This window comes from Solanum stenotomum, chromosome 3, assembly GCF_019186545.1.
Source record: "Solanum stenotomum isolate F172 chromosome 3, ASM1918654v1, whole genome shotgun sequence".
Classification (NCBI taxonomy): Eukaryota; Viridiplantae; Streptophyta; class Magnoliopsida; order Solanales; family Solanaceae; genus Solanum; species Solanum stenotomum.
The window spans coordinates 66681706-66708476 of NC_064284.1; the positions used below are offsets into that span (position 1 = coordinate 66681706).

Consider the following 26771-nt stretch of genomic DNA (forward strand, 5'->3'; position numbering starts at 1 on the left):
CAACCCTTTTAACCCTGATTTCTTCCCCTAAATTGCCCATAATTTTCCTCTTTCACTACATTCACCATGATTTTCACCCCTTCCCTTCACCCCTGTGAATTTCTTCAAGTAGTTCCATGTCGCGCAGCTACGCCCTTCTTGCTCTTCTCCATTTTTCTGAAACTCTACGTCGCGAGGTATGTGCTCTTATTTTGTTCTTGCGATTCTGGGACAGGTTGAGATGTCTTGCCAAGGGTTATTGGTTGCTCGATTTTCAGGGAGTTGGGAAGGGTGTTTTCTGTTGTCAATATCGTGTGTTTCGTGTTGGTCTATGTGTGTTTCGAAGTCTGAGTAGAAATACAGTGTTGCATAATTCTTGGGTTAAATTAATAGGGTATAGTATGTGGTAATGTTTGTCAATTTGTTTTTGGGTGTGGTCGATTCCTTGCGTGTATTGTGCCTTGGTTAATCATAGGTTGATGCGTTGGGCGATATTGTGGTTATAGGTGATTTTGAATTCTTGAGTAAAAATCACTTAATGGTCATTGTAGTTATACTAGCATGGGGTAAAGATTTGTGGGTTATGCTTGCTCGTGACAGATTGTTGTTTGAATGGTTAATGATTAATGTAAAGTTTGAAGTGAATTGAGTTAGCTTGCTTGAATTTAAAGGTAGTATGGGGGTTTGACTACCTCAACTATTGAAGGTCTAATACGTACTTAAAGATGCTCTCCTTGCAAATTGGATACCTATTGTGTCAAATTCTTGAGTAAATACTACTTTGGCGAACAAGGTGTGAAGGATTACCGTTGCTAGGCGAAGTTGGCTGGGTGGTAATGTGTACTCAGGGGTCTATATTAGTTGTGCGAAGTCATGAGTAACACTTTCTAATTGTTTCGTGGTTGTTTATGATATTGTGATGCCTTTCCGGTTTGATGAGCTTGGTAATTACTTGAGTATGTTATTGGTAAATTTTGGGAAGTTTGAGTACCTAAGCTGAGACTACATTGAACTAAGTGTGGGGTGGTGTGCGCACACCACCTATATTTTTATCATTGTTTTGCAGTCATGTGGGCTGAACTTTGGTATATTTTGCAGGTTACCATGTCTAGCTCACAAAAACCCGACAATGAAGTGGCCACATCAAGCAATAGGAAACATGTCCGGAGTGGGAATGTGCCTCCCGCACCTGCACTTCCCAGGGGTCAAACTACGCGATTTGGGGTGAAGGTTGTCACCAAAGAAGGAAAGGCTTGGTATAAGAAGCACACCTAGGCCACTTATTTTTCTGATGTCTGTGTTGATGGGGACAGTCTGGCACGTGAGTTCCCCCAGGTCTGGAGGCGAATTGGGGAGCTTGGCATGGAGGTCATCTTTGCTGACCCGGACGAGTGCAACTTGCAGATGGTCCGGGAGTTTTATGCCAACTGGGCGCCCGAGGTGCGGTCCCACTATGTGACGGTGCGTGGTAAGAATGTACCCATCACTCCCACAGGTATTAATGAAATATTGGGTACACCGCAGGACACCGACCCACTAGTGCTGACAGGGCTGAACATACGCCCTCCATACCAAGCCATCCACCACATGCTATGCGGACCATAGTCCATGGCTCAATGGACAAAGCATAGTGGGAAAAGATATCATAAATCTCTTCCCTACGCTCACATATTGCGGGAGACACGTGTTTGGCTGAAGGTGGTGATGAACTGTTTGATCCGGGCCTACATTACACTGATATCACGTGTGACCGAGTGTGCCTAGTTTATGCTTTGATGACTGGTATGAAGCTGAACACCAGAGCCATCATAAAATCTTCTATGCGGAAGGCCCGGGTTCACAAAGGGCACAAGTATGCATTTGGTGGTCTGATTACCAAAATGTGTCGTGTTGCAGGTGTCCCTGAGGAGAATGTAGATTACGTGGCACCACTTTATCCAGTACCGGTGGATATCAGTCGCACCAAGGGGCCTGACACTAACTTCTGCCCTACACTCACCATCGCAGAGCGCCACATGAGAGATGACTTAATCATGGCTAGGATGTATGGACTGCAGATGCTACGACACAAGATTGGTGGCCGACCATCTACTGATCTGGAAATAAGGGAGGTTAACAGGCGCTATTTTCTGAATGACCATACTAAAGCATTGCTTGACATTGGTCCTGAGTTTCGAGAGTCGACTAAGAATAATATCCCGACTGATGAAGATAACTTGCGTATCGGCTCAGATGTGGAGTCCGATTTGGACGAAGAGATAGATCTCATACAGGCCGGGGCTGAGGCCGATGAGGGTGATAAAATGGAAGACTGATCAAGGAGTTTCTTTTTCACATTACCTTTAGAAATTTGTTAAGATTTTGAGATGCATTGGGGACAGTGCTATTGTATAAGTGTGGGGTGAAGGTGAAAAACATATTTGATCTGTACATATATTGGGTTGAACATTGTTTTCTGTTTTATCTGATTTTGGGTTCCTTGGTAGTTGTTTTCGGTTCTTTAGCCAATGATAGTCTATTTGAACCGTACAAAAATACAAAAATATTTTTTTATAGGATTGAGTCTGTAGTCATAGATTGAGTCAAACTGCCCAAAGATAGATGGATGACGACCGTCTTAAGGGCAATTTCGTCATTAAGTCATAGGTTTAGTTGTGTTGAAGCTGAAAATCTCTGAAGGGAGTATGTATGAAAAGCATGGTTGAATGTATGAATGTTGTTGAATTCTTGTATATGATCTGATTGTGCAACTTAAGCTTAATCTGAACCTTCTGCGTAACATAATTGTGTGCTGTGATTGATCCATTCTGTATACAACTTATGCCGGGAGTGGTGAGTTTTGTATGATATCCATGATTGCATTTGAGTCTAGAACTTGCCCAGGTTGTTATTGAAGCGAAATACAAGTGGTATTATGTTTGAAAGGTGATGACATGCTTTCTTTGGATTGTTTGAAATTTGAGCCTGTTCAGAAAGAAGATCCCTAGTCTAGCCCAATTGAGCCTTTTAGCCTTGATTTTTTTCTAACCCACATAATAAACCGAATCCCTTTTATTGATACCGTAGTTTTGATCCTAATCCCTAATGCACTATGTTAGGAAGAAAGGTAAAAACAATGGAAAAAGTAGATAGGGTGGAAATGCGTAGTTGTTGGGGAAGAATGAAAGAAAATGTAACTGATACCCCATGATTGTGAATCTGAGATTGGCCCTGGTCCTCAGGATATTGTGCACTTCAACTAGGAGAAATACAAGTTGAAGGTGGCTAACTTAATGACTACCTTGATGATGGCCCTGGCCCTAAAAAGGGCAATGTGCACCTTAACTCAAGAGAAATCTCCAAGTCAAGGGTGGCTATTGTTGAGTGTTTAAAAAAAATTGTGAGGATGTAACGACTCGAAAAATGATAGAGTGAAACTAGAGCCTCACATGTGAGTTTGGAGTCGAGAACTTAATGAAATGATTATATTTGAATTTGACCCAAAAAGTTCTTAAAAATGTGCTTCGGAAGTTACCGGAAACTTGTTTAGCTGTATATAAAAAGATCCGTTTCGTTTTTCAAAAATCCGACTTCATATTCTTGTTTAGGGGGTCAAATTGAGTGGGAAATGGGTCTAACCCAAATTTTAGAGCAACCGTATCAAAATCCGAAATTTCCAAGTGAAGCCTTTTTCGAGGGTCTACTTTGGAGGGTCATATCTCCTAGCACACAAATAATTGGGTGACCCATAATATATCCATGGAAAGCCCTTTGAGTTAGCTACCTAACGCACTTCGTTTCACCTCATTCGGAGTTCGGACGAAAAAGTTATGCCCATTTTCGTAAAGTCTGTCCGGCAGAGAAAGGCAATTTCCAGTAGCCGATTTTACTGTTCACCCGCCCCTTTTTTTTTTCTAAGTGTTGGACGAATTTTTTTTCCAAAGGGCATATAGTATTTCCTATATATCATTAGTTCATTCCCATCCCTAAAAACATTTCCCTCACTTCTCAAATATTCTCTCCAACTCAAGAAGAAGAAGAAGTGGGAGCTAGGCTTTGGATTCAAGTCTTTCTTCATCAATTTCTTGCAAGATCATAGCAAAGGTATGGTGATCCTTCATCTAGGGTTAGCTTTCACCCTAGAGTCCATTCAAAGTTAGTTTTCAAAGGTTTCAAGTTCTTCAAAACCTAGGGCTTTTATTCTAACTCATGGGTTCCTTCTTCAAACGTTTTCAAATGGTTATTAATGACTTATTATGATTGTATTAGTATTTAAATGATGATTTATGACGAAAATACTCCATGAACCCATGATTTCTCTCTATTCCTAGTTTATGCCTTTATAAAGTGGGTTGCTTGATAATGAATGTATATGAATCGAACTTGTTTAAATGTCTTTAGATTGTTGAAGTATGTCATTACTCATGCTTATTTTATGGTGTATTGTTGGTGTATTGGTATGAGAGGCTTATGGCCTTAAAGGCATAGTATGAGAAATTGAAGTGTTATCATGACATTGTATGAATGAGAGTTCAATGAAGATAATGTGATCATGTTATGAATGTAAAGGTGTTGTTGTAGGTTGTTCACTGGTTTGGTTGCATAATTACTACCCTATTTTCCATGCTCTTTGATTTCATTACATGCCTTCAAGGTGTTTGACAAAATGTCCATATGTGACGATTGTTGTTGGTAGGTTGAATCCACCTTTGGTGGAAGTGTTATATCTTGTTCTTGTGTGGTATTATTGTGAATTGTAGCCATGAAGGCATTGAGGAAGTTATTGCATAATGTTGGAATATTGTATTATTGTGAATTGAGGCCATGAAGGGCATTATATGAGTGTTATTGTATTGTTATATTATTATATATGAATGAGGCTATATGTAAAGTCATATATGAAGCTATATGTAAAGTTTGTGTGAAGCTATAATGTGAAGATGTTCTAATGGTATTAATGTGATATTGTATAAAGTGCTAGTATGCTAATGAGAAAGCATGTTTCTCTTGAAATAATGATATGTGGTGATGATGGACTATGATGAGTCCTTGTAAGATGATGATGTAGCTCATATGCTAGACTTGAGTATCTTGTCTTGTGTCATGAAAGCTTGATTTTATATATGAATGTTTGGTTGGGCTATGACTTAGTAATGGAGCTCTTCCTATAAATGCTAAAAGAGGAATTGTAGGCCAAGACTTGAATCGGCAGAACTAAGAAATGGTGCCCTTTCATAAGTCTAGCTTTCCTAAATAAATGTGAAACCTTGAAGTGGTGAACCCTAGGGGTAATGACCTTCTTCTTGAGTGAAATGATAGACTTAGAGATGGATGGAGCCGGAACGGCATGAAAATCCTTATCTAAGAAAGTCAAATGAGCTATCCTTATGAACCTTGATTGGCCATAACTAAGAAATGGGGCCTTTCTTGGGAAGAGATACTATGAGTTGGTTGAACTAGAAAAGGAACCCTCTCTAGTACATATGTGAATGAAAATACTCTATGGGAAACAAGGCTAGCACCGAGTGGATGTGGTTAGGATGGTGGCCCTACTTGAGTATGAGACTAGGGCACAATGAACATCCTTGGACATCCCCTAAACCATGTGCCTACATGGGTTGATTATTCGTTCTACCTTTGGCAAGTAGAACACCTTCCACGGAGTAGGGTAGACTCCGGATTCCATGCCTAGCTAGTATGGTCTATGTCGGTTATGCCTATTCCCATCATGTGGGATGTGCACTCTAGTTATTGGATAGGTTCTACAAAGTGTAGGTGGTAGTATGGGATGCTATCTACACATTGCACGAGTAGGCCTAGAAGATGCTAAAGTGAGTTCCCTAAGTCTAAACGACTATTATGTGAAAGTCCTCTTATGTGCTTAAATGTCTCCTAAAGTGGTTCATTAAAGAATTTTGATTTAGTATGTTATATTGTAATGGTACATTCCTTATCTATGGTAACCCTTAGGAACACTTAGGTGTATATAAAGAGATTGTATGGGCGGTCACTTCATGTTTCACTTAAGTGTGGCTTTGGGTAACTTGAGATAGAGGTCATGAAATGATGAAAAGTCTTACTTGTCAATTATATTCATGTATTGTACATTGGTACTAGTTGAGTATGTCTATTATGTGGGTATTGTCTTATATATGGATGATGACTTGAAATGTGTCTCTTATAATTGTGATATGAAGGTTTTATCAAAAATGGCATGAAAGCACATATTTCAAATAAATGTCCTTTTTTTAGCATGTTTTTGCATGGTCATCATACTTAGTACTTAATTGTGCTAATTCCATATTTCTCTATTTTCTACAACTGTAGGTTCCGGAAAGTAAGCGGGTTCTATAGTAAGCTTGGAACTTGAAGTTCTTCCAAGATCTTGTGGTATGTCCTCATATGTCGAGGACAAGACTTTTCTATTCTAGTTTTATGATAAGGTTCTTGTAATAGACTTAATATACTTCTTTTGATTGTAAAGGGTCGTGTCCCTAGTATGTTTTCCCGTTTATGTCTAAGATGGCTAAGAGACTTAGTATTCCGCTTGTGTACTTTTGAATGATGTTTTTAAAAGTGACTTTTGAGTCTTATGGGATTTTATTTAAAGAGTTTTTAATTCCGCACTATTTTACATATCTAATGTGATGAATGCTAAGGGCTTGTATGAGACCTCCGAGAGGTCGAATACGCATGTTACGACTTGGGGGTGCTCTCGGGTCGTGACAGAGGAAATAAAGGGGTAAGGAAGCAATAATGCAAGGTTAGTAAAACTAGTGAAATCTTATGAAGAAGAAAAGAAAGGGGCTAATGAAAAGAAAAAGTTGTGAATGAAAGAAGAGAGATGTATATAGTGCATTATGGAGGACTAGTCACTAATCGCATCTAAATGAATCCTCCCTAACCTTAAGCCTACAACACAACCAAACCAAGTCCTGTTTGATTTTGAGCATTTTACACTTTATTAGTAGAGATGTACATAATGGGCAAGCTTATGGTTCTCAGTGCATGCATGTGTGATGTTGATTGCTGAGTGAGAGTGCATATTGTCTGCAAAGTCCTTAAATTATATTCAATTGGATAACTTGAGTGTATGGACTATTCCTTGGAGTGAGGGGCACTTGTTGTATGAAGGATAGATGATAGGTAATGGTGCATATGTCATGAATGCGTTGGTTGCAAAAGTTGTCCAGTCATCTACATGATTTATGCATATTATAAATGAAAGCATGCTTGTGTGAATTGTGAACAGATCCTTGGAAGTTAGTAGTGGATGCACAATCGAATGTAGTGAGTTTAGGTCTAGGAGTTGTTAGTAGTTGTTAAAGGACGAACAAAGCTTTAAGTGTGGGGTAGTGATCTTAGGCATATTTATATGCTTAGAATGCTAATTATGCGGACACTGCTTTGATGTACAATGCCATAATGAAGCAATAAATCATGAATTTGGTATTGAAAAACTCAGTGCCATTATTAGACTTAAGGTTTTTATTCCAACACCAAAGTGATTACAAATCATGGAGAGAAAACTTTTCAAAACTACAACAACTTCCTTCTTAGACTGCAGTAATGTGACCCAAGTAAACCTACTGTAGTCATCAACTATAGTAAGAAAATAATGCTTTCTATCATAAGTGTGATGTTTGTGAGGACCCCAAACATCCAATGCACAAGTTCAAAAAGACTAGTAGACTTAGAACAACTAATAGGGAATTTCAATCTGCACTGTTTAACGAATGGACAAACCATACAATCATGTTGTACTGTTGAATCAACACTGGTCTTCAAAAGGGAGTTATGTTGCATTGTAGTTAGTGAGGGATGTCCTAATCTGAGATGCCATAATTTTTTTTATCTCATTTGCCTTTGACATTCACTACTGTGTTAACACTTGGATCAAAATGTGTCTTCAGAATGTAAAGTCCCTCTGACTGTTTACCAGTCCCAATCACCTTCGCATTGTAAAGATCCTGCATTACACATAGGTCAGGGTAAAATGATACTACACAGTGTAAATCCTTAGTGATCTTTGAGGCAGATAGCAAATTACAATTAAAATCTGGCACATGTAGCACATTCTTCAATGTGTGATCTCCTAAGATGACTGAGTCTCCAGTATGTTCTATCTGTATTTTACTTCGTGTTGGCACTTGTACTCTATTATTTTCTGACTGTATCATAGGACTAAAATCTTTCAATAGTGTGTCACGACAAGTAATATGATGTGAGGCACCAAAATCAACAATCCACTGAACATTTTTATTCAATTTGGGCATACCTGCTGCAACATTTGCCTTGCAAGTTCTTGTTGGTTTGGGAGCAATCATCTTCAACATTTGCTCCTTAGTGAAGTATCCTCCTGGAAAGTGTATATGGATCCCTCTCTTGTTTGTGATTAATCATCAACCTCATCCTCTACAACAACATTATGAGCCTAAGGTGACGTTTCTTCTTGCTTCTGAAATCTGGTGGGAATCCAACAATCCTGTAGCAACTTTCCTTGTTATGTCCTTTGAAACCACAATGTTTGCAAATGAGACCAGGCCTCTTTCCTTAGTGTTGATGTGCTAAATTTCTTCCTTGATTATGATTATTCTGATAAGGCATACTCTAATTTCTTCCTGCTAGTAGTGTTAAAGGCTCCTTGCCTACATCCATGAGTCCTAATTTTCTCTGACTTTTCTCTTGAATCGCCATAGCATTCGCTTGGTTTACCGTAGGAACAGATGAGTTGAGGAGAATCGCACTTCTTACCTGAGCATAACTCTCATTTAGTCCAACTAAGAACTGCAACAATCTCTATTGTTTGACATGCTCCACATGAGCTTCAGATTCAACACATTCACATGATAAAGGTGGAACCATGACATCAATCTCATCCCAGAGATCTCGAATTTTAGAGTAATATGCAGTCACTGAATCAGTTCCTTGCGTCAAATTGCTCTTTCCAGAGATGAAAAATCCTTGTTAAGTTTGATTTATCAAACCTCTCTTTGAAGTCATTTCAGATCTTCTTCGAACTGGAAGCATATACTATACTTATCATCAATTATGGGGCTACAGTCGCACTGATCCATGATAATACCACTGCATCACACCTCTCCCACTTTACTGCTAAAACACCTTTGTAGGAGTTTCTCATACAAGTCCCATCTACAAAATTGAGTTTTTTTTACTATCGCATTGATCTACTCCACACACTGTAATTTTTTGGACCTGTAAGTTTCATAGGAATCAGGGCAACACCCGGAGTGTCTGACGAATGCAGAAATAACTGATGATTGTGATCTATGTGTGAATCTGGTGCAAAAACCTGAGGATTCTGATTTTCTTGTGCAAAGCTTGAGGATTCTGATTTTCCTCCATTATTGAATAACTCTGTAACTAAATTGATTGAAAACTGCGGAATTGTATTCTACTGGTTCCCGATCTTAACGAGAAGCTTTGATACCATGTTAACTTTCAGAATTCTATACTACAATCTAACAAGGAAGAAAGATTCAAAAAGAAGAAGAACTGCATTGAGAGAAATCTGAATTTTACGTCATATTTGCTTGATACAACAATGAGACTTCTATGCTCTTTTATAGTGAGCTAACCGACTTAACAAACTATGCCAGCTGTGTCATAAATCACATGGCTGGCACATGGCACATGTGTCCTAACTAATTTTGTAACAAAATTCAGAAACGTCAAAAGGGAAACTTAACACTTTCAAAACTAAAACACTCGATTAATCCATTTTAAAATTGATAACCGAAGGTAATATACTATAGAGGAACAAATTTGAAGGTCTCATATTTCAAAATTTATTCAACTTATAAATTCTCACTCTTCCACACTTGTCAACAGTTCACAGCACAAAAATCCACGAATTCTATCCTCCGACACTAATTGCTCCTTCGAATATAGGTAATCTTTTTAAAAATATATTTCATGGTTTTACATTTAAATTTCAACTCATATTTTTATATTAGCTACTTTTGTTTGTCACATGATTGATCCATACATCAAAAAATAAGTTTGTTTGTGTCTTATTTTTTAAAAATAATAACTAAGAAGTTCATGAAGCAAGTGTTGCAAAGACCAAGGTTCAAAATTCTATGAATATGAACCCACACTTTTAGTATTTTTACTTAATATCATACTTTTTTACGAGGGAGAATTTGATATCATGACATGCGTCTAATTCATACATCATGTGTTGTACTCTTAGATCATAATTAGATTTTATGAAAGAAGTTTTAAGGGTCATTTAGTATATTTTGATTTTAGGTTAGTGGTCACAGGAACGTATTATTCAGCTAGCTTTCTTCATTCACATTCGGTAATCAAGTGACAAATTCATTAAATATTCATTATCTTTAATGTTCTTGTTCATTGTTATGTTATCATTACTGAGGCTCAAGGGAGATAAGAAGGTAGTAAAGTTTGGATTTAGGACCTCGAGATTTTATTGACGGAAAATTTTATGATTAAATTATAGTTTAGACAATATTAAAATTTGCAAAAATAATAATTAAAAAGTACAAAATAATTGTGAAAAACAAAGAAAGGAAGAATGGCTACTCTTCATAATATTTAGAAATTTAAATTAAACTACTTTAAATGCCATATTAATAAAAAGAATTTTTACAATAATATCAAAGATAATATTGTCAATATGTGTCTAACATCTCATTTATTTAAATTATCTCTTATTTATATAAATAATAATATTATCATGTGAAATTAAAAGTTTTATGACATTAAAGAATATTATATTGCAAACAAGAAAAAGAAAGGCAATATTTACTCTTTTTGGCATTTGTAAAATGTTTGAGTTATTATTCAAAAAATAATATAATCTCTTATCAAAAGTTTACTTTAAGTTACTAATATATGAATAGTCTTTCTTCCTGCCTAATTTACGTAACTAATATCTTAGATATTGAATAATCATTTGTTTGTCTAAAACTTCAAAAATCCAGACTTTAAGTTACTAATATATGAATAGTCTTTCTTCCTACCTAATCTACGTAACTAATACCTCAGATATTGAATAATCCTTTGTTTGTCTAAAACTTCAAAAATCCAGATGAGTCGATAACATGATATACATATTATTGAAGTTCTCATAAAATCATTTTCGTTGATGATGAAATCAACGTGTTCTTTTTTATTACTTATTTTAAGGTTTAAAAACTCATTACTATTTTTTTTGTGATAGTAAATCAAAAAATAGTAAAAAAGATTGACAGGATACATTCCATTGATATTGTGCTGATAGCCACTTGCATTTCCTTGTCACTAAATAAGTATAAGTTGGATTTGCTTCTCATCCTCAATACAGATTAAAAGAATGCAAAAATCTACATTTTCTTTTGTTAACACGTATATGTCACGTACTTTCTCATTCTCTCGAGGAAATATCGTACTTTGTACACCATCAAATACTAATACTACATATAGATATGCAACACAATTGTGATAACTTTTTCTTTATGAAATAATTCTTAAATAGGATATACCATGGCGTATTATTATATAATATATATAATATATATATTTTATAATTATTTTTAAAAGCTTTCACATTTTATTAGAATTTGTATAAGATTGAGCGAGCTTTTAATACAATAAAGCTTATCTCTCGTTAAATTAAACAAACATTTGCTTTCTTATCAATTTTGTTTTTTCTCCCTCTATTTATAATCCTTTTATATATGTCATGATTGTATTTATAACTTTCAATTCATATTCCTTTTTGTTATAAGACTGATCCATACGTCAAAACTATGTTTGTTTGTGTCTCGTCTTTGTTAACTAAGAAGTCCTAGGAGCAAGTGTCGCAAGGTCAACCTCGAATATGAATCTACTCATTTACTATTTCACTTAATATCATATATTCATATTTCTGTATAAAAGAGAAATAAATGTCATGACATATGTCTAATTCATACCGCACGTGTTGTACTTTCACCATTAGATAAAATTCACGTAGCTTTTTTTTTGTGTGTTTCATTATAATTACATTAATTTTATAAAAAAAATTGAAGGTCCTTTAATATAATATGATTTTAGACCATCACTTTTGTTGCGATCACTATCTAACAAATGTGTTAGTATTTGAATAAATTCATTCGCATTTGGTAATTGAATGACACATTCATTGTCTTTAATGTTCTTGTCATTATTATCTTACCTTAATGGAGACTTTATAAAATTTGATTGAAAATTTAGAGGTAGACGGGTGTCTCAAGGGAGGGGGAGGGTAGTAAAGTCTAGATTTAGCATTTAGGACCTTTAAATTTTGAGATCCCAAAAAATAAATTATTTTTTTACTACAAATTTATGGAACACGACTTACTAATTTGAAGTCGAATTTATTTTTCTACTGAAAATGTTTTTGATAGGGAATAGGAAAAAACCTTGCCTTATTCAAGAGTATCGAGAAGGAGAAGAATAAGTACCTCAGTTGAAGGAAGAAGTCTCTCCCTTAGTCTCTTTGCTTATTTATTCTTCCTGATCTTCGATGTGCTTAATACAAGCTTTTCTTTTTACCTATTGATGAAAAATAGTTGATTCAATACACAAGTCAAGCAGAAGGAAAGAGCTTCACAAACCCTACTGTCAAGAAAGATCATTAGGGATCCCTAAGACTAGGATCCATAATGTCGTATACTATTATCGGAAAAAGTGACCTTTAGAAAACTCATTTTAAGGTCTCTTTATGACCTCAAGGACTCTTTCAAACTGTTCTTTTTAAAGGATTCTTTCATAGTGGGTTAAAACCTCATCTTATAATATAAATATAATTATAAATCTAAATGGATGACACATAGATATTACAATTAATGAAAAAAAAAATATTTTGATTTTTCACTATTAATTCATTTCATTTTCGATTCGAAATGATGAGCCTAACCCTGTTAAATTTTTGATAGTAAATTTCATGATTTTATTTGATAAATATTGAAGTTTGAAGAAAAAATAAATTAAACGTACAAAATAATTGTTAAAAATGAAGAAAGAAATATTGTACTCTTCAAAAATAATTTAAAAATTCAAAATTAAACTATTTAAATCTTAATATGTATTTTAGTGATAAAGATATTTAAATATGTATCTTAATGATAAAGATATTTAAATATGTATCTTAATGATATTTTGATTTAGTTATTAATTTTAATTATTTAGATTTATTCAAACTTATTAAATTATTGAAACATAAAAAATTAAGGAAAAATTTCATAAAGATACAAGTACTTGACTTATATAGCAAAAATACAGCCCTAACTTTTTACCGAAAATCTTTAGCTCAAAACTTTCATATTTTTTACAAAATATTTTAAAATTTGATATACAATATTATACATCAATATATAATATCATATAAAATTATAAAAGATATTTATATACACATGTACAATTTATACAAAATAATTTTTTATCAAACTTGGCCACTTGATTTCTCTCAAACGGCAAGTTGGAATCTTCTGAAATTTTTTGGAAAGATAGATCTAGTAATGACCTATCATTCCCAATAATTGAAACATCATGAATCAATATACAATTTGATTGGTATTGACACCTTGTTCTTGAGATTTCGCTATAGTAATCATGTTTGTAATTTACGATTTTTCGAAGTTGTGGGTGAAATTTTGAGACGATTTTTGTTATATTAGATTGTCTCATCAAGATACTATATCATTTGATTTTGAGTTTAAATTTTTTTAAAGATCGGAAGGAGATTGTCTCTAATGTCCTTAAACTAAATTATGTAAAAATAACTTTTGTGGAATCTACAATTATAAAAAATAAATAGTGAATTGAATAATTACTAGTATAAACAATCAAGAATGGAGTTGAGATTGAAATCCAAATAATTAAGATTAAGAGCTTCCTTAATGGCACACAAATGAGCCCTACAAAAATTTAAAGTCCCTCTCACATTTCAAAATTCATTGGAACATTTTCACTTTCACTTTCACTCTCCACAGTTCACAACTCAGAGATCTACGAACTCCATCCTCCAACATTCCTTCGAACTCCAACAGATCCATCCATTCACCTTAAATTGAAATCTGTTTTCCAACAAAGTAGAAAAAAATCAAGCAATGTGGGTGTCCAGTAGATGTGGGTTTCTTTTATAGCTTATGCAATCTCGAGTTGACCTCTAATGGAGTTTACAGAAGCTTATAAACAAACTGGTTCTTATGCTTTCTCACCAAATGCTCGATTTCTCGCTGTCGCTGTCGATTATCGCCTCGTGATTCGTGATGTTCTCTCACTCAAGGTCTTTTGCATTTTTCTATTTTTGTCATTTTCAATGATTTTTTTACATAACTGAATGTTAATTGTCATTTTATTGGTTTCGGCTGAGTAGAAATTCCATAAAATTGGTCAGTTCCAACAGCATTTTAATCTAATAACCCTATTGAATCAGCACATGAAGTCCAGAATTTGACCTTACCATGTTAATCATGCGGCTTTGGAAGAAGCTGTATTGAATTATATTACCACATCATGTAAAAACTAATGTTATTAGAGATAGGATGTTCTTACTTATTTATTTTTTGTATATGGAATACCTTCGCTCAAGGGGAGACTTGATACATTTCATCCTCTTAATGTCTGCAACAAGCTGATTACAGAACAATGTAATATACATAAAAAGAGGAATGTTGCTGTTAGGTATATCTCTTTAGATTAGACACCCCATTCTGTCTTTTACATTCGACATTGACACAACTAAAAGGAAAGGTCACAGCTTTATCGTAATACCAATTAGATTTGAATGGTTTTATTGTCTCAATATATGTGATATCAATGAAAAACCGCTCTTTTATGTGTGCATAAGCAGAAAGGACGTGAAGCTCACAAGATGTTGTAATAGTATTAAAGAAGACAACTAAGAAAAGAAAATCTGCCTTTATCATGTGCTAAAATTCTTCAGCGCTCACAAATTATTTGTGTGTTATACTCCTTAAGAATCGAACACTATCAACTTGATTGTACCCTAGGTTGGCTTATGATGCCTCAAAAGAACTCATAGCATGGAAGTCATGTCAGCTGAGAGGTCAACAATGTACCAAGCCAGCGAATTAGCAATATGTGATAGTTATTCAAAAGAAAGAGCTGTTTTACTCAATGAATATGCAAAGTCGGTAAGTTTGTGATCTCACTGTCATTTTATGTCAATTTTGGGTATTCAGGTGGTGCAACTGTTTTCATGTCTGGACAAGATTACATACATTGAATGGGCCCCTGATTCCGAATATATACTTTGTGGTCTTTACAAGAAACCTATGATACAAGCATGGTCTTTGACACAACCTGAGTGGACGTGCAAAATAGATGAAGGCCCTGCAGGAGTTGCTTATGCTAGGTGGAGTCCAGACAGTCGTCACATACTCACCACATCTGACTTTCAGCTACGGTTAACTGTTTGGTCACTGGTTAACACCGCATGCATACATGTTCAATGGCCAAAACATGGGTCTAAGGGGGTATCATTTACCAAGGATGGAAAGTTTGCTGCTATTTGCACCAGACGTGATTGCAAGGATTATGTTAATCTGCTATCTTGTCATACATGGGAGATAATGGGTGTTTTTGCTGTCGATACATTAGATTTGGCTGATGTTCAGTGGTCTGCAGATGACAGTGCTATAGTCATCTGGGATTCTCCTCTTGAGTACAAGGTAGTCACCATGGACTGTTTATAGCTTCTCGTATAGATGTACTTTCCTCATTTCTGGGAGAACCTCCAAAAAATGTTCTGAAACTGATATTTTCTTCATCACTTAAAATGGTTATGTAAAATCATCTTTACTGTAAGAAAAATGGAAAGGCTTTGAATGTTCCGTTTTCTTTAGGTTTTGATCTATTCTCCAGATGGGAGGTGCCTGGCTAAGTATCAAGCATATGAGAGTGGACTGGGAGTAAAAAGTGTTTCATGGTCACCTTGCAGCCAGTTTTTAGCAGTGGGAAGCTATGACCAGATGTTACGGGTTTTGAATCACCTGACGTGGAAAGTATTTGCAGAATTTGTGCACCCATCTGCTGTTAGAGGTCCTTGTTGTGCTGCTATTTTCAAGGTACCCAATCTTTTGTTTCTTTCCGTATTTGCAGGACATTATATAATGATTTTGATCATTTCCTTCTTTCATTTTAGGAAGTGGATGAGCAACTTGATATGTCAGAATTATCACTAGGAGATGATTTTGTCCAGTACAGTAGTGGTGAGCACTAGAGTTCTTTTGGCTACGTAGTCTTTATCTTAAAAGGTTAAGTATATATGTTTCTTATTCAACAAGTGTAGATTTTGATTATTTTTGTTGATTTAGTCTCGTGGAAAATTTAAGAAACAATTAAATGCCACTAATTATAGGATGTAAAATTCACTGAGGCAAAACTCTCGTGAAACAACCAAGTGAAATGACATATCAGATTTGGCTGATTTCAAATGGTACATATTATGTTGCCTCTGTGGAGTAAAGATGTTGTCTTCTGATAATACTGGATAAGTTAGTAGAGAGTTATGTAACTTCTTTATGCATTTCCTTGCACGTACAAAAGATGAAAGTAGCGGAAATGAAGATGTTAAGATTGATGTATGAGCATACTTAGGAGAAATAGGATTAGGAACGAAGATATTCGGGACAAGGTAGGAGTGACCTCTGTGGTGGACAAAATTAGGGAGGCGAAACTGAGATGGTTCAAGCTTGTGAAGAATATGTCCGGAATAAAGATCATTTGTCATGACCCAGAGGTACCCCCTAGATGTAACACGGCGTATTCGATCCCGAAGGGGTCTTATACAAACCCTTAGCATATCATAAACATAAGTAATAGAAATGATGCGGAATTTGAATCTTTTTACAATCGAAGTCTTTTCATAAAATCAACTGGAAGTTTAGACATTGTCTCAATAACCATCCAATACAATCGAGTATCAATTAGGGTCACAACCCTTTACAACATAGTCTCAAAAGAGAATGTAAGAAAGAAACTAGAAATGAACAACTCTTGTCCTCGAACCATGAGGACTCACCAAAAGCGTGGAGAATAGTCGATCCAAGCTTTGATCAAGAAGGCAGCACACCTCAAAAACTGGGCCCTACACTTATAGAAAAATGTAGAAAATATGGGTTAACACAAAATTGCACGAAGTATGGGAAGCCATGCATAAAAATCCTTAAAACATGCAAAAAGGGGCAATTTAGTTGAAGCTGTGCATTTTATCAACTTTAAGAGTCATCATGCACATTAGTGTAAATACATAAGTCAAACCATTTCATAAGCAACCCTAAGCTATACTTGTGCAATGCATAGACAAGATCCCATAATCCTATCTAATACTAAGTATTACTTTTAGGCCACCATGTTCATGCATATCATACCTTGACCTCATCCATAGCCAATACTCATAGACAAGTAAACATTCATGTTCATAGTTTGTAGCAAGTAAAGCCACTCTTAGCAACAATCCATATCATACATGCATAAATTCATATATCTTCATAGCATAAGAAAACCACACCATAACCCCTTTCAAAGTCTACTTGTGCAATGCATAAGTGAAGTCCCATACCCCCACTCACACTAAGTAGAGCTCATTGAGAAGTCATTAGTATAGTTCATGTCATAGTTGATATTCTTGTCATGTAGGGAAATAGCCTTAACCGACATAGACCATGTGAGCTACATGGAATCCGTTGTACTGCCCCACACCGAAACGAGGTGTCCTACTTGCCTAAGGTAGAACTAGTTTGTTAGCTTACGTGGATCCACTAGCTAAAGACCTATGTGGGCACATAGTTACGGGATAGGGAGATTGCTTCTAGAAACCCGGACTAACTGAGGTATAAGGTTTCCAATCTCATGAGATAACTGTTTTGGGAACCCGGACTAACTGGCTTAAAAGGAACCCATTTGGAAAGCTGGACTAACTGACGTAGAAGCTTTCCATCTCATATTCAAATCCACTCGGTGCTAAGCATAATTCCTTTTAAATCCATGTTAAGTCTTAACTTAGGTTCCTGTTCATGAAAGAATGCCCTAGCACTCAAACCAACATGGTATCATGATAGCTCATAGATTCAATAGGTGAGAATAGCCTTTCAACCTTAGAATCATTAATATTTGAGTAAACCTTTCACATCATGTTCATAGTGTGTTCATGAGAATAGCCTTTCAATCAACACAACAACATTATCATAGTCATAGACATTTCATGCATAGTCATGTGTAAGGGTATATGGAGAATGATCTTTCAACAATACCACAATTACACCATAGTCATAGGATCTTCACTCTCTAACTGAACCATAAGCTCATACACAATTCTCATAAACATGTACAAACCCTCATAATTTGCTCTTCAAGGACCATGAATCACATTCAACCCAAACATCTAGAATTACTACATTAGATATGGAGAATATCATGATTCAATAAACTCAATTAATATAGACATTATCTATTCACATGATTCTATAATCAATCAACCCACATCATGAAATCACAATTTAGTAATATGGGGAATTCATGGGTTCTTGGGGATTTCATCATAAATCAACAATTAATCATCAATTCAATCATAATCCATCATAGATCAACCATTGAAAACGTTTTAGAAGAGAATCCATGACTTAGAGTGAAACCCTAACTTTTGGGGAAATTGAAAGCTTTGAAATCAAGTTTTGAAGGGACTCTATGGGTGAAAGCTACCCATAGATGAAAAGCCACCATACATTGATAAAGAATCTTCAAAGAATTTGAGGAAGAAGCCTTGAAATCTCCAAACCCTAGCTTCAATTCTACTCTTCTTCTTCTTTGAGTTTTAGAGAGAGAAATATTGTGAGGAAATTGAACTTTTGATTTTGATTTGAGTGTTTGTGAAAAATGACTTCGTTTGGGGAATTTTGACTTAAAAACAACTTATATAGTGACCCCAAACTTATCCAAAACAGCCTCACTTTAATTGGACTTAAAAAGGAAATGACTTAATTAACCTTCATTAAGTGACCACGCCCAGGCACCACGAGGTGCCCTCACGAGCGGTGGTCCCACTCGTGAAGTTGGGGCAGTAGCTAGGCACTTGGTGCCTTAAGCTTCCATGCCCAAGGCATTCCCACGAGGGGTCCACGAGCCGTGGTCCCTCTCGTGGTCCTTGAGGCAGTAGCTATGCTACTTGAGGCCCTTAGCTCAAATGCCCAAGGCATCTTCACGAGGAGCTCCACGAGCCGTGGTCCCTCTCGTGGACCTTGAGACAGTAGCTAGGCCACTTGGTGGCTACTCCTCAATGGCCAAGGCAACTCCATGAGGCCTCCCACGAGCCGTGGTCAAGACCACTTGTCGTGAAGTTAGGGCAGCCTTGGCCTTTGCTTTGGCTTGGCCCCTTTGGCTTGGCACTTGCCCTTTGACCTTGACTCTTGTAGCCCTCATTTCAACTCTAGATGGTCTACTAATCCATGGGGGGTCATTTTATGATTTTTAACCCTTACGTTTAGCTCTAGTTTAGCCTACTATTTTCCGGAGTGTTACATCATCCTTGTCACACATCCTAGGACTGGTGATATGAGGGAATCTTTGAAGTATATTTACAATTTTTATGTTGAATATGTAGTGAAGAATCTGCTCTACTCCCCAGGGGCTCCTATTAAGTGTGAGCTATTTAATTCTACGCTCAAGCTGTATATCAGAGGCCTTGGATAAATTTACAAGGATCAAATGGATTCAGATACCGAATACTGCATTTGGCTTAGTCATCCCCTTCAATTATGATGTTCTATCATCAATGATGGAAGAATGGCTCAGGTTGAGTTCAATACATTCTCAAAACTTACTGCACCAACTTTGGACAAAGTGTTGCACCAATGTGTTTACCTAGTTACAGTATGCCCTCATTTTGGTAACTTCAGTAAATTGTCTTTCATGTCATTAAATGTGTTTAAACAACAAGAGTTGGATTAGGTCTGTATTGTATTTATTGGATGCTGCTTGTCCTTTGATGTCTTTATGTGGTATTTATTAAGCTTGTGAAGAGAAGATGCACAAATGCCTAGTGAGGAGATGTGAGAGGCTGACTATGCTAGTGTTGGAAAATATTGATAAAAAACACGGAATCGTGTAGCTTGAGCTTGCCTATTGCACTATCTATAAGGATATTTCACCGGTTGAGGTGTATCCCCTAGGATTCAACAAGATCTTCTAGTATTAAAACTAGGAGCCAGAACTAACAAAAAAAATTTAACTTATAGGAAAACCCAGCATCACAAAACAATAAAGAAAGATTTATTTTTTTCTTCCTCTTTAGCTAAAATAAAATTACTATATATAGATCAACAAATAGAGAGTTCAAACCGTGCACATTATGCACATTCAATGTGTAGTAAGCCATAAAGGCTATTGACTCAATTGCCATACATTACTTCAAATCTGTGCAAATAATGCACAATCAATATTTGATAAATTCCATCAAGGCTATTAACCCACTGCCATAATAACCGTTGGCAACTTTGAAAAAATTCTTAATAGGAATTCATTAAGGCTAATAAAATATAGGACTATAATATATAGTAAATTCCTTTGACCAACTTTAATAATAGACAAAAGAGAATTTAAAGATTCTTNTTGACTCAATTGTCATACATTACTTCGAATCTGTGCAAATAATGCACAATCAATATTTGATAAATTCCATAAAGGCGATTAACCCACCGCCATAATAACCGTTGGCAACTTTGAAAAAATTCTTAATAGGAATTCATTAAGGCAAATAAAATATAGGACTATAATATATAGTAAATTCCTTTGACCAACTTTAATAATAGACAAAAGTTAATTTAAAGATTCTTCCTATTCTTTTAAGATATTAACGATATTTCACAATAGGTGGGTTTGAGGAGAGGTAGGGCTATAGAGTTAGGCCGAAGAAGTATTAGGGAGGTGATTAGACAACACATGACAATTCTACAACTCACCTAGGACATCACCCTAGACAGGAAGAATAGAGGTCAATGATTAGGATAGAAGATTAGTAAGTAGTTGAGCCGTGAGCGTTGCTTAGATTCCTTTATCATTATTTTTATTATTGTGCAAGATGCTTTGTCATGCTTTCTATATTATTTTTCCATGACTTCTTTATTTATGTTATTTCCTTTTCCGAAATGCTATTGTATGTGTTTCATCGAGTCGATGGTATATCGAAAATAACCTCTCTAACTCCAGGGTAGGGGTAAGGTCTGTATACACCTACCCTCCCTAGACCCCACTTTGTGAGATTACATTGGGTATGTTGTTGTTACTCTTCTATTTTATCAGTACTTGTTGTTTCTTTTGTTTCGGATATCGTCGTATGTGTTGTTGCTATTGTTCTTTTTTATTTTAAATTATTTTCTATTTGGTTTCATTTAGTACTATATTTACTTTTCATACTGTTTTTGATATGCTTTGCTTGAGCCAAGGGTCTATTGAAACAACCTCTCTACCCTCATAAGACGGTAAGATTACGTAAACACCACCCTCCCTAGACCTCGTTTGTGGGATTACACTGGGCATTGTTGTTGTATAGGGGAGAGGGAATGGGAAATCGTAGTAGTCCATTGGGGAATGTGGTTTTGATTTGCTCATTAGAGAATTTTTGTTGTGGATTAAACTTAGGTAATTTATTTCTCCAGTTGTTCCAATTTAATGTCATAGTATGAATCAACACGGAATTTAAGAAAAGACTCATGAAACACTTGGTTTAAAACATACCATAGCATTTGTATGACTATAAATCATTTGAAGCTTGTGACCTTAACCATGCTATAATGTTTGTGTTGTTATAAAATATTTTCATTGGGGGTAAGATGGAGAATGGTTATAAGGCTTCTCATTGGGGGTAAAATGGAGAGTGTAAAGTTAGTTGTAAATTTAGAAGTGTCACTCATTTTGGAACGGACCAAAAAGAAAAATATGTCACATATTTAAACACGGTGGTAATAAATAGTACCAAGGAGGTACTTTAGAAGTATAAAAGGGAACTTCAGGTTCCTCCACATACTTACTGCATCATAAACATCCACAAATTCCAAAGGAAGTCTTGGTTGTCCTTCATAATAGACCTAGACCATGAATAGAAAGATTCTAGACACCTATACTTTACAAAAGAAGGGTGTTGTATCCTTCCCTTGAATACCTACTATTCATTTCCAACCTTATAGTTCACATGATGCATAATGGAGTTATCTTCCATGTTTGCTTCTTTACTCTTCTCAATTCTTCGTCCATGCTCCCACAAACATACATACTAATTGTGAATCTTACTGTCATCCATCACTAACAGGTTTTCCACATGCTTTGTTCATGAAAAAAGTCATGCCCTCACATCTGGAGATGTTATGCAAACTTAAAGTAAATAAATAGCAGTGTTCTTTCTCTAACAACTTAGTTTTTTTACATGAGGTGGTCATACAGTTTATTGATTTCCACATTAGCTTAACTTTGTACAATTGTAATTCTTATATAAGGATGTGCCAATTATTTTTGTGATTTAAGCAAGACCAATTGTTATGTTAGCACTATCTGTTGCTGTATTGTATAAACCTTTTCATTTTGACGACACCTTCGACATATGTTGTCTTTCTTTTACTTATTCAGGTTGAATTTTCATATCATGTCTCCAATTACATTTACCTCAGTTTGGTTTCCAAAAGAATTAATTTGATGCTAGGTCTCAAGTCCATGTTTGGTTTCTTATTTTAGGGAACTCCCAAACAGACCCATCTTCTTTTTTTCTATATATATATATAGGTTCCCATATTTTCAAACTATTCTTTTGGCTTCACCCTTCGGGGTGGCCCAGTGGTTTGGGCTTGGGACTTCCATGTTGGAGGTCTCAAGTTCGAAACCCCTTGCCAGCGAAAGCAAGGGGTTTGCTTTTTGGGTCGAGCTCGTCGCACCGGGCTTGACTAGTGCGAGTTACCTCTCCTATGTGGTTTGCGAGCTATTGCATAGGAGCGGGAGTTTTACCCTGTGCGCACNAGAAAAAATGGTGGAGGATAATACCCTCTTGCATATGGTTGTCAGTCTGGAGGGAGAGAAATGGAAGGTGTTTTGAAGACAAAATCAGATCAGTTCATGATGTGAAATGGAACTTCCTGGAGACTTTAATTTTTTGGTGTAAACAGAACTGCATAGAGGAAATAGAGGAGTTAGTAGAATTTCTAGGAGCTTTGTAAAGAGCTAGAGTCTACTTGCTTTGTAACTTGTATCTGATGGTGGCCAGCATTCCCAATGCTGAAGAATACAACATTACTAATCCTAAAAAAAAAATATAGCCTGCTAGGTGTTTTTCATTTTTTATTTTTTAGATTTTTAGAGATGAGATTTTACCCCCTTCAAAGGATCTCCCACCCTTTTACTCCCATGGTGACTCACTCACAACCTTAACGTTGGAGTTGGAGAGTAGCTTACAAACCGAACAACCCTTCTTGTCTAGAGATAAGGTTTAATAGAAAATAAAGATGATTTAGTTAATTCTTCTTGTAAGTTGTAAGTTGTAACTATAACTATATGTTAGTTAAGACTTTTCTGATTATAACTGTTTCATGAATTTATTTACCCAAATCCAAATACAATAATTTTCCAAAAGTGGTTCTTCTAAAATCAAATCCAAACACGCATAATTGTTTCAAGAAACCAAAGCTAGAAGTAATTCTGCCACAATAATAAATGTAAATCTACTGCTGCAGACAAATTGTCCAAGCATGGTAGGTAGTGCTTTTCTAAACGGCTCACTGGCAGGAATGGAAAGTTGATTGTGGATGTACTCAAAATTTCTTTTGTATTCTAATCGTTTCCTTTTGTTAAGAACTTTTGAGATCTTCAAACCAATTTATTCATTTTCCAGATAATGCTTCCGAGGCACATATTCAAGTCAGATACAATGTTTTGGAGGTACCTATCAATCTCCCTTCGCAGAAACCTCCTGCAGATAAGCCAAATCCCAAGCAAGGAATCAGTAAGTCTTTGGTTCAATTTTTTTATTAAGTGAGAAATTTGATCACTATTTTTGGTCTTCCTTAGTTGTTCTGATTACTTATGAATGTCACCCAAATATGGCAAATGTTTGATAAAGTTGAACACTTGGATATTTGTATAGGAGATATTGAGCATTTATTATCTTTTGAATGGCCACATAGTTCTTCTATTACTTCTTGAAAATTTCAAACCTCGATAGTAACATTTATTGACTTGAGCGATAAGTCTGATAGTGCTCTAATTTCTGAATGATAACTCTTAGCTTTCTATTTGGTGAGAGTCTGTTCGATCTCAAATGAGCTGTATCAGCCTAGTATCTTCATCATCAAGGATTAATGCAGAACCTTTCTGAATTTATAGATCTTAGATCCGCAAGTAGAAGCTTCTTTTTGGTTGGTTGATGTTCTATTGAATCTCCCTAAGAGAAACTACTCTTAAGGCTCACAAATGAGTGCCTTGTTAACACAATATGGAAACTTAAATGCAGGCCTGATGTCATGGAGCAGTGATAGTCAATATATTTGCACTCGCAATGATAGCATTCCTACTGTACTATGGATATGGGACATAAACCATCTTGAGCTAGCTGCCATCTTAGTTCAAAAAGATCCCATCCGAGCTGCAGTCTGGGATCCCACATGTCCACGTTTGGTTTTATGTACTGGAAGCTCCCACATATACATGTGGACACCTTCAGGTGCTTATTGCATAAATGTTCCATTGCCTCAATTTGCGGTAATTGATCTGAAATGGAACTCCGATGGGAGCTGTCTTTTTCTCAAAGACAAGGAGTCATTCTGCTGTGCTTCTCCGGAGATACTGCAAGAATCCAGTGATTATAGCTCTGATGATTGATTCTTCCATCATCACACATTATGAAACTTTATGGAGCTGAAATATTTTGTTCATCACACCTCCCAAAGTGAGTATCATTCCTCAAGGCGACAGCTTTGCTTGCTTATTATTTTTCAGTTTGCACTATTGACATGGAAGAAGAGGTAATCTAAGGCTGTGATAATCTTGTTTATTTGCATTCTAATGGTGTATATTTGAGATCCAAAATAGTAGGACGGATTTTAGAAATCCGGATTTGTAACATTATCTCTAAATAGATAGGTCAAAGGGTGTCTCTACTCTCTAGAAGAGTACCTTTACCTATGCTGGATATCAAATTTAATGTACTAATACCTTTTTTTCTAGTTAATGCGCAATGCCTGAAGCACAACTATTGCCAACTTGCGATGGAGCTTATCTGAAGTTTTATTCTTCAGGTGGCATAAACTTAATTGTAGGTTCTTGCTTCTTTTCTTTTTCTTTTTCCTATTTGTTGCCATGTTAGACAATATCCACCTTTTTGGTTTCTTAAAAAGTGAATGTAGCACAAAATCTATGGTTTATTTAGCCCGAAAATACAACGGAGAAAATTAACTCCTCGATCTTCTCCTTATTGTTAGACATGTATATTAGAATTTAGAGTTATTAAAATCACCCTACTTTTTTCTTCTTGCAATGACGGTGTCCACCCAATGGGAGAAATGGTTTTATAGTTTTTTCTTTTTTTACAAATTTATTTGTATATCTTTCTCACGAGATATGTTCGTTTTTACATATAAGAGATCTGAAAAGGCTATTTAAGTGAGAAAGAGATCTCAATGAGGCCACCAACTACAAGCACTTGCATGTTGCTGTTTTGGGGGTGAAGTACTCGTTTATCCTCTTGGAGGTCCAGAATTTGAAAATTTTCAGATATCATGTATTAGACTTTTTTCTATGCTACTATCCCTGTTTTAATTAGTTTGACTTGATTCAGAGTATTAGTATGAAACTAAATAATATTGTTTGGCGTGAACTTGTACATAGAATCTTCAATTATTATTCTTTTGAAATAAATGTTACGTATTTAGAAAATTACATAAAAAGTACTATAAGTCAAAATATTTAGAAAGTATTTGAAAAATAATAGTCAGACAAAATATTCTTCAACAATCTAAATAGGAGCAGTAAGTAAGATAAACAAATGAAATGGAGGGAGCAAAATTTTTCATACTAGAAATATTTTGGGGATTTGGTCACAAAGATATTGCTGTACCTTAAATTGAAAATTACAGAGAACCTTAATTTTGGACTAAGATCTGTAATTAGGTTGTTCCATTTGCTTGAAAGGGAAACTAGAAAACCAACAAATGAATTCATGTTCAAGGAAATAACTCAATTTTAACTTCAACATCCTCTTTGTTCTCTAGTTGATTGTGCAAAAGTTGAATATGACAATTGTACATGATTTTAAGCTTTTACACTAACTACATGCTTTTTACTTCTTTCATTCTAAATAAAGTTAAGTGTCAAAAACACACCTAAACTATTAGGAGTGTGAGAAACACACCTAAATTATCATTCATAAGTTTGAGAAATACACTTCAGATAATATGTGATAGTATATGTATTGCACTCTCTTTTTAAAATATAAAAATTCCCACATAGATTGCCACGTAGAAAACAATTCCACCATGGAAAAAAATACAATACATAACTAACACATGTAACAATTCCAACTGAAAATATACAATTGCAACATATAATTTCACTTTTTAAAAATCAATTGAAAATATTTATAAAAAAATGTGTCAGCAAAAAAGAAGAAGCCACGTGGATGAAAATTCAAGTCTAGTCAGCATTAAAATGTGTTTCTCAAATCAATGAGTGATATTGTAGTTGTGTTTCTCACAATCCCAATAGTTTAAATATGAAACTAAAAAAATGAAAGTTGGGTGTATTTTTGACACTAAACTCACAAAAAA

The 26771-nt window shown here is 35.4% G+C and overlaps 1 protein-coding gene across 1 annotated transcript; it reads left to right on the forward strand.

Moving 5' to 3' along the window:
* The first annotated feature begins 13903 nt into the window (after nt 1-13903).
* On the forward strand, nt 13904-25259 carry LOC125860297 (uncharacterized). The gene is made up of 6 exons (XM_049540223.1): nt 13904-14236; nt 15156-15644; nt 15819-16040; nt 16118-16184; nt 23843-23953; nt 24461-25259. The coding sequence occupies exons 1-6, from the start codon at nt 14120-14122 to the stop codon at nt 24826-24828; spliced, it is 1374 nt and encodes a 457-aa protein (XP_049396180.1). The 5' UTR covers nt 13904-14119; the 3' UTR covers nt 24829-25259.
* The last annotated feature ends 1512 nt before the right edge of the window (nt 25260-26771 follow it).

Coding starts and splice junctions, on each gene's coding strand:
- LOC125860297 (XM_049540223.1), top strand. CDS start 14,120: ATGGAGTTTACAGAAGCTTATAAACAAACTGGTTCTTATGCTTTCTCA. Junction 16,185..23,842: donor TTTTGTCCAGTACAGTAGTG/GTGAGCACTAGA, acceptor TTCATTTTCCAG/ATAATGCTTCCGAGGCACAT. Junction 23,954..24,460: donor AAATCCCAAGCAAGGAATCA/GTAAGTCTTTGG, acceptor ACTTAAATGCAG/GCCTGATGTCATGGAGCAGT.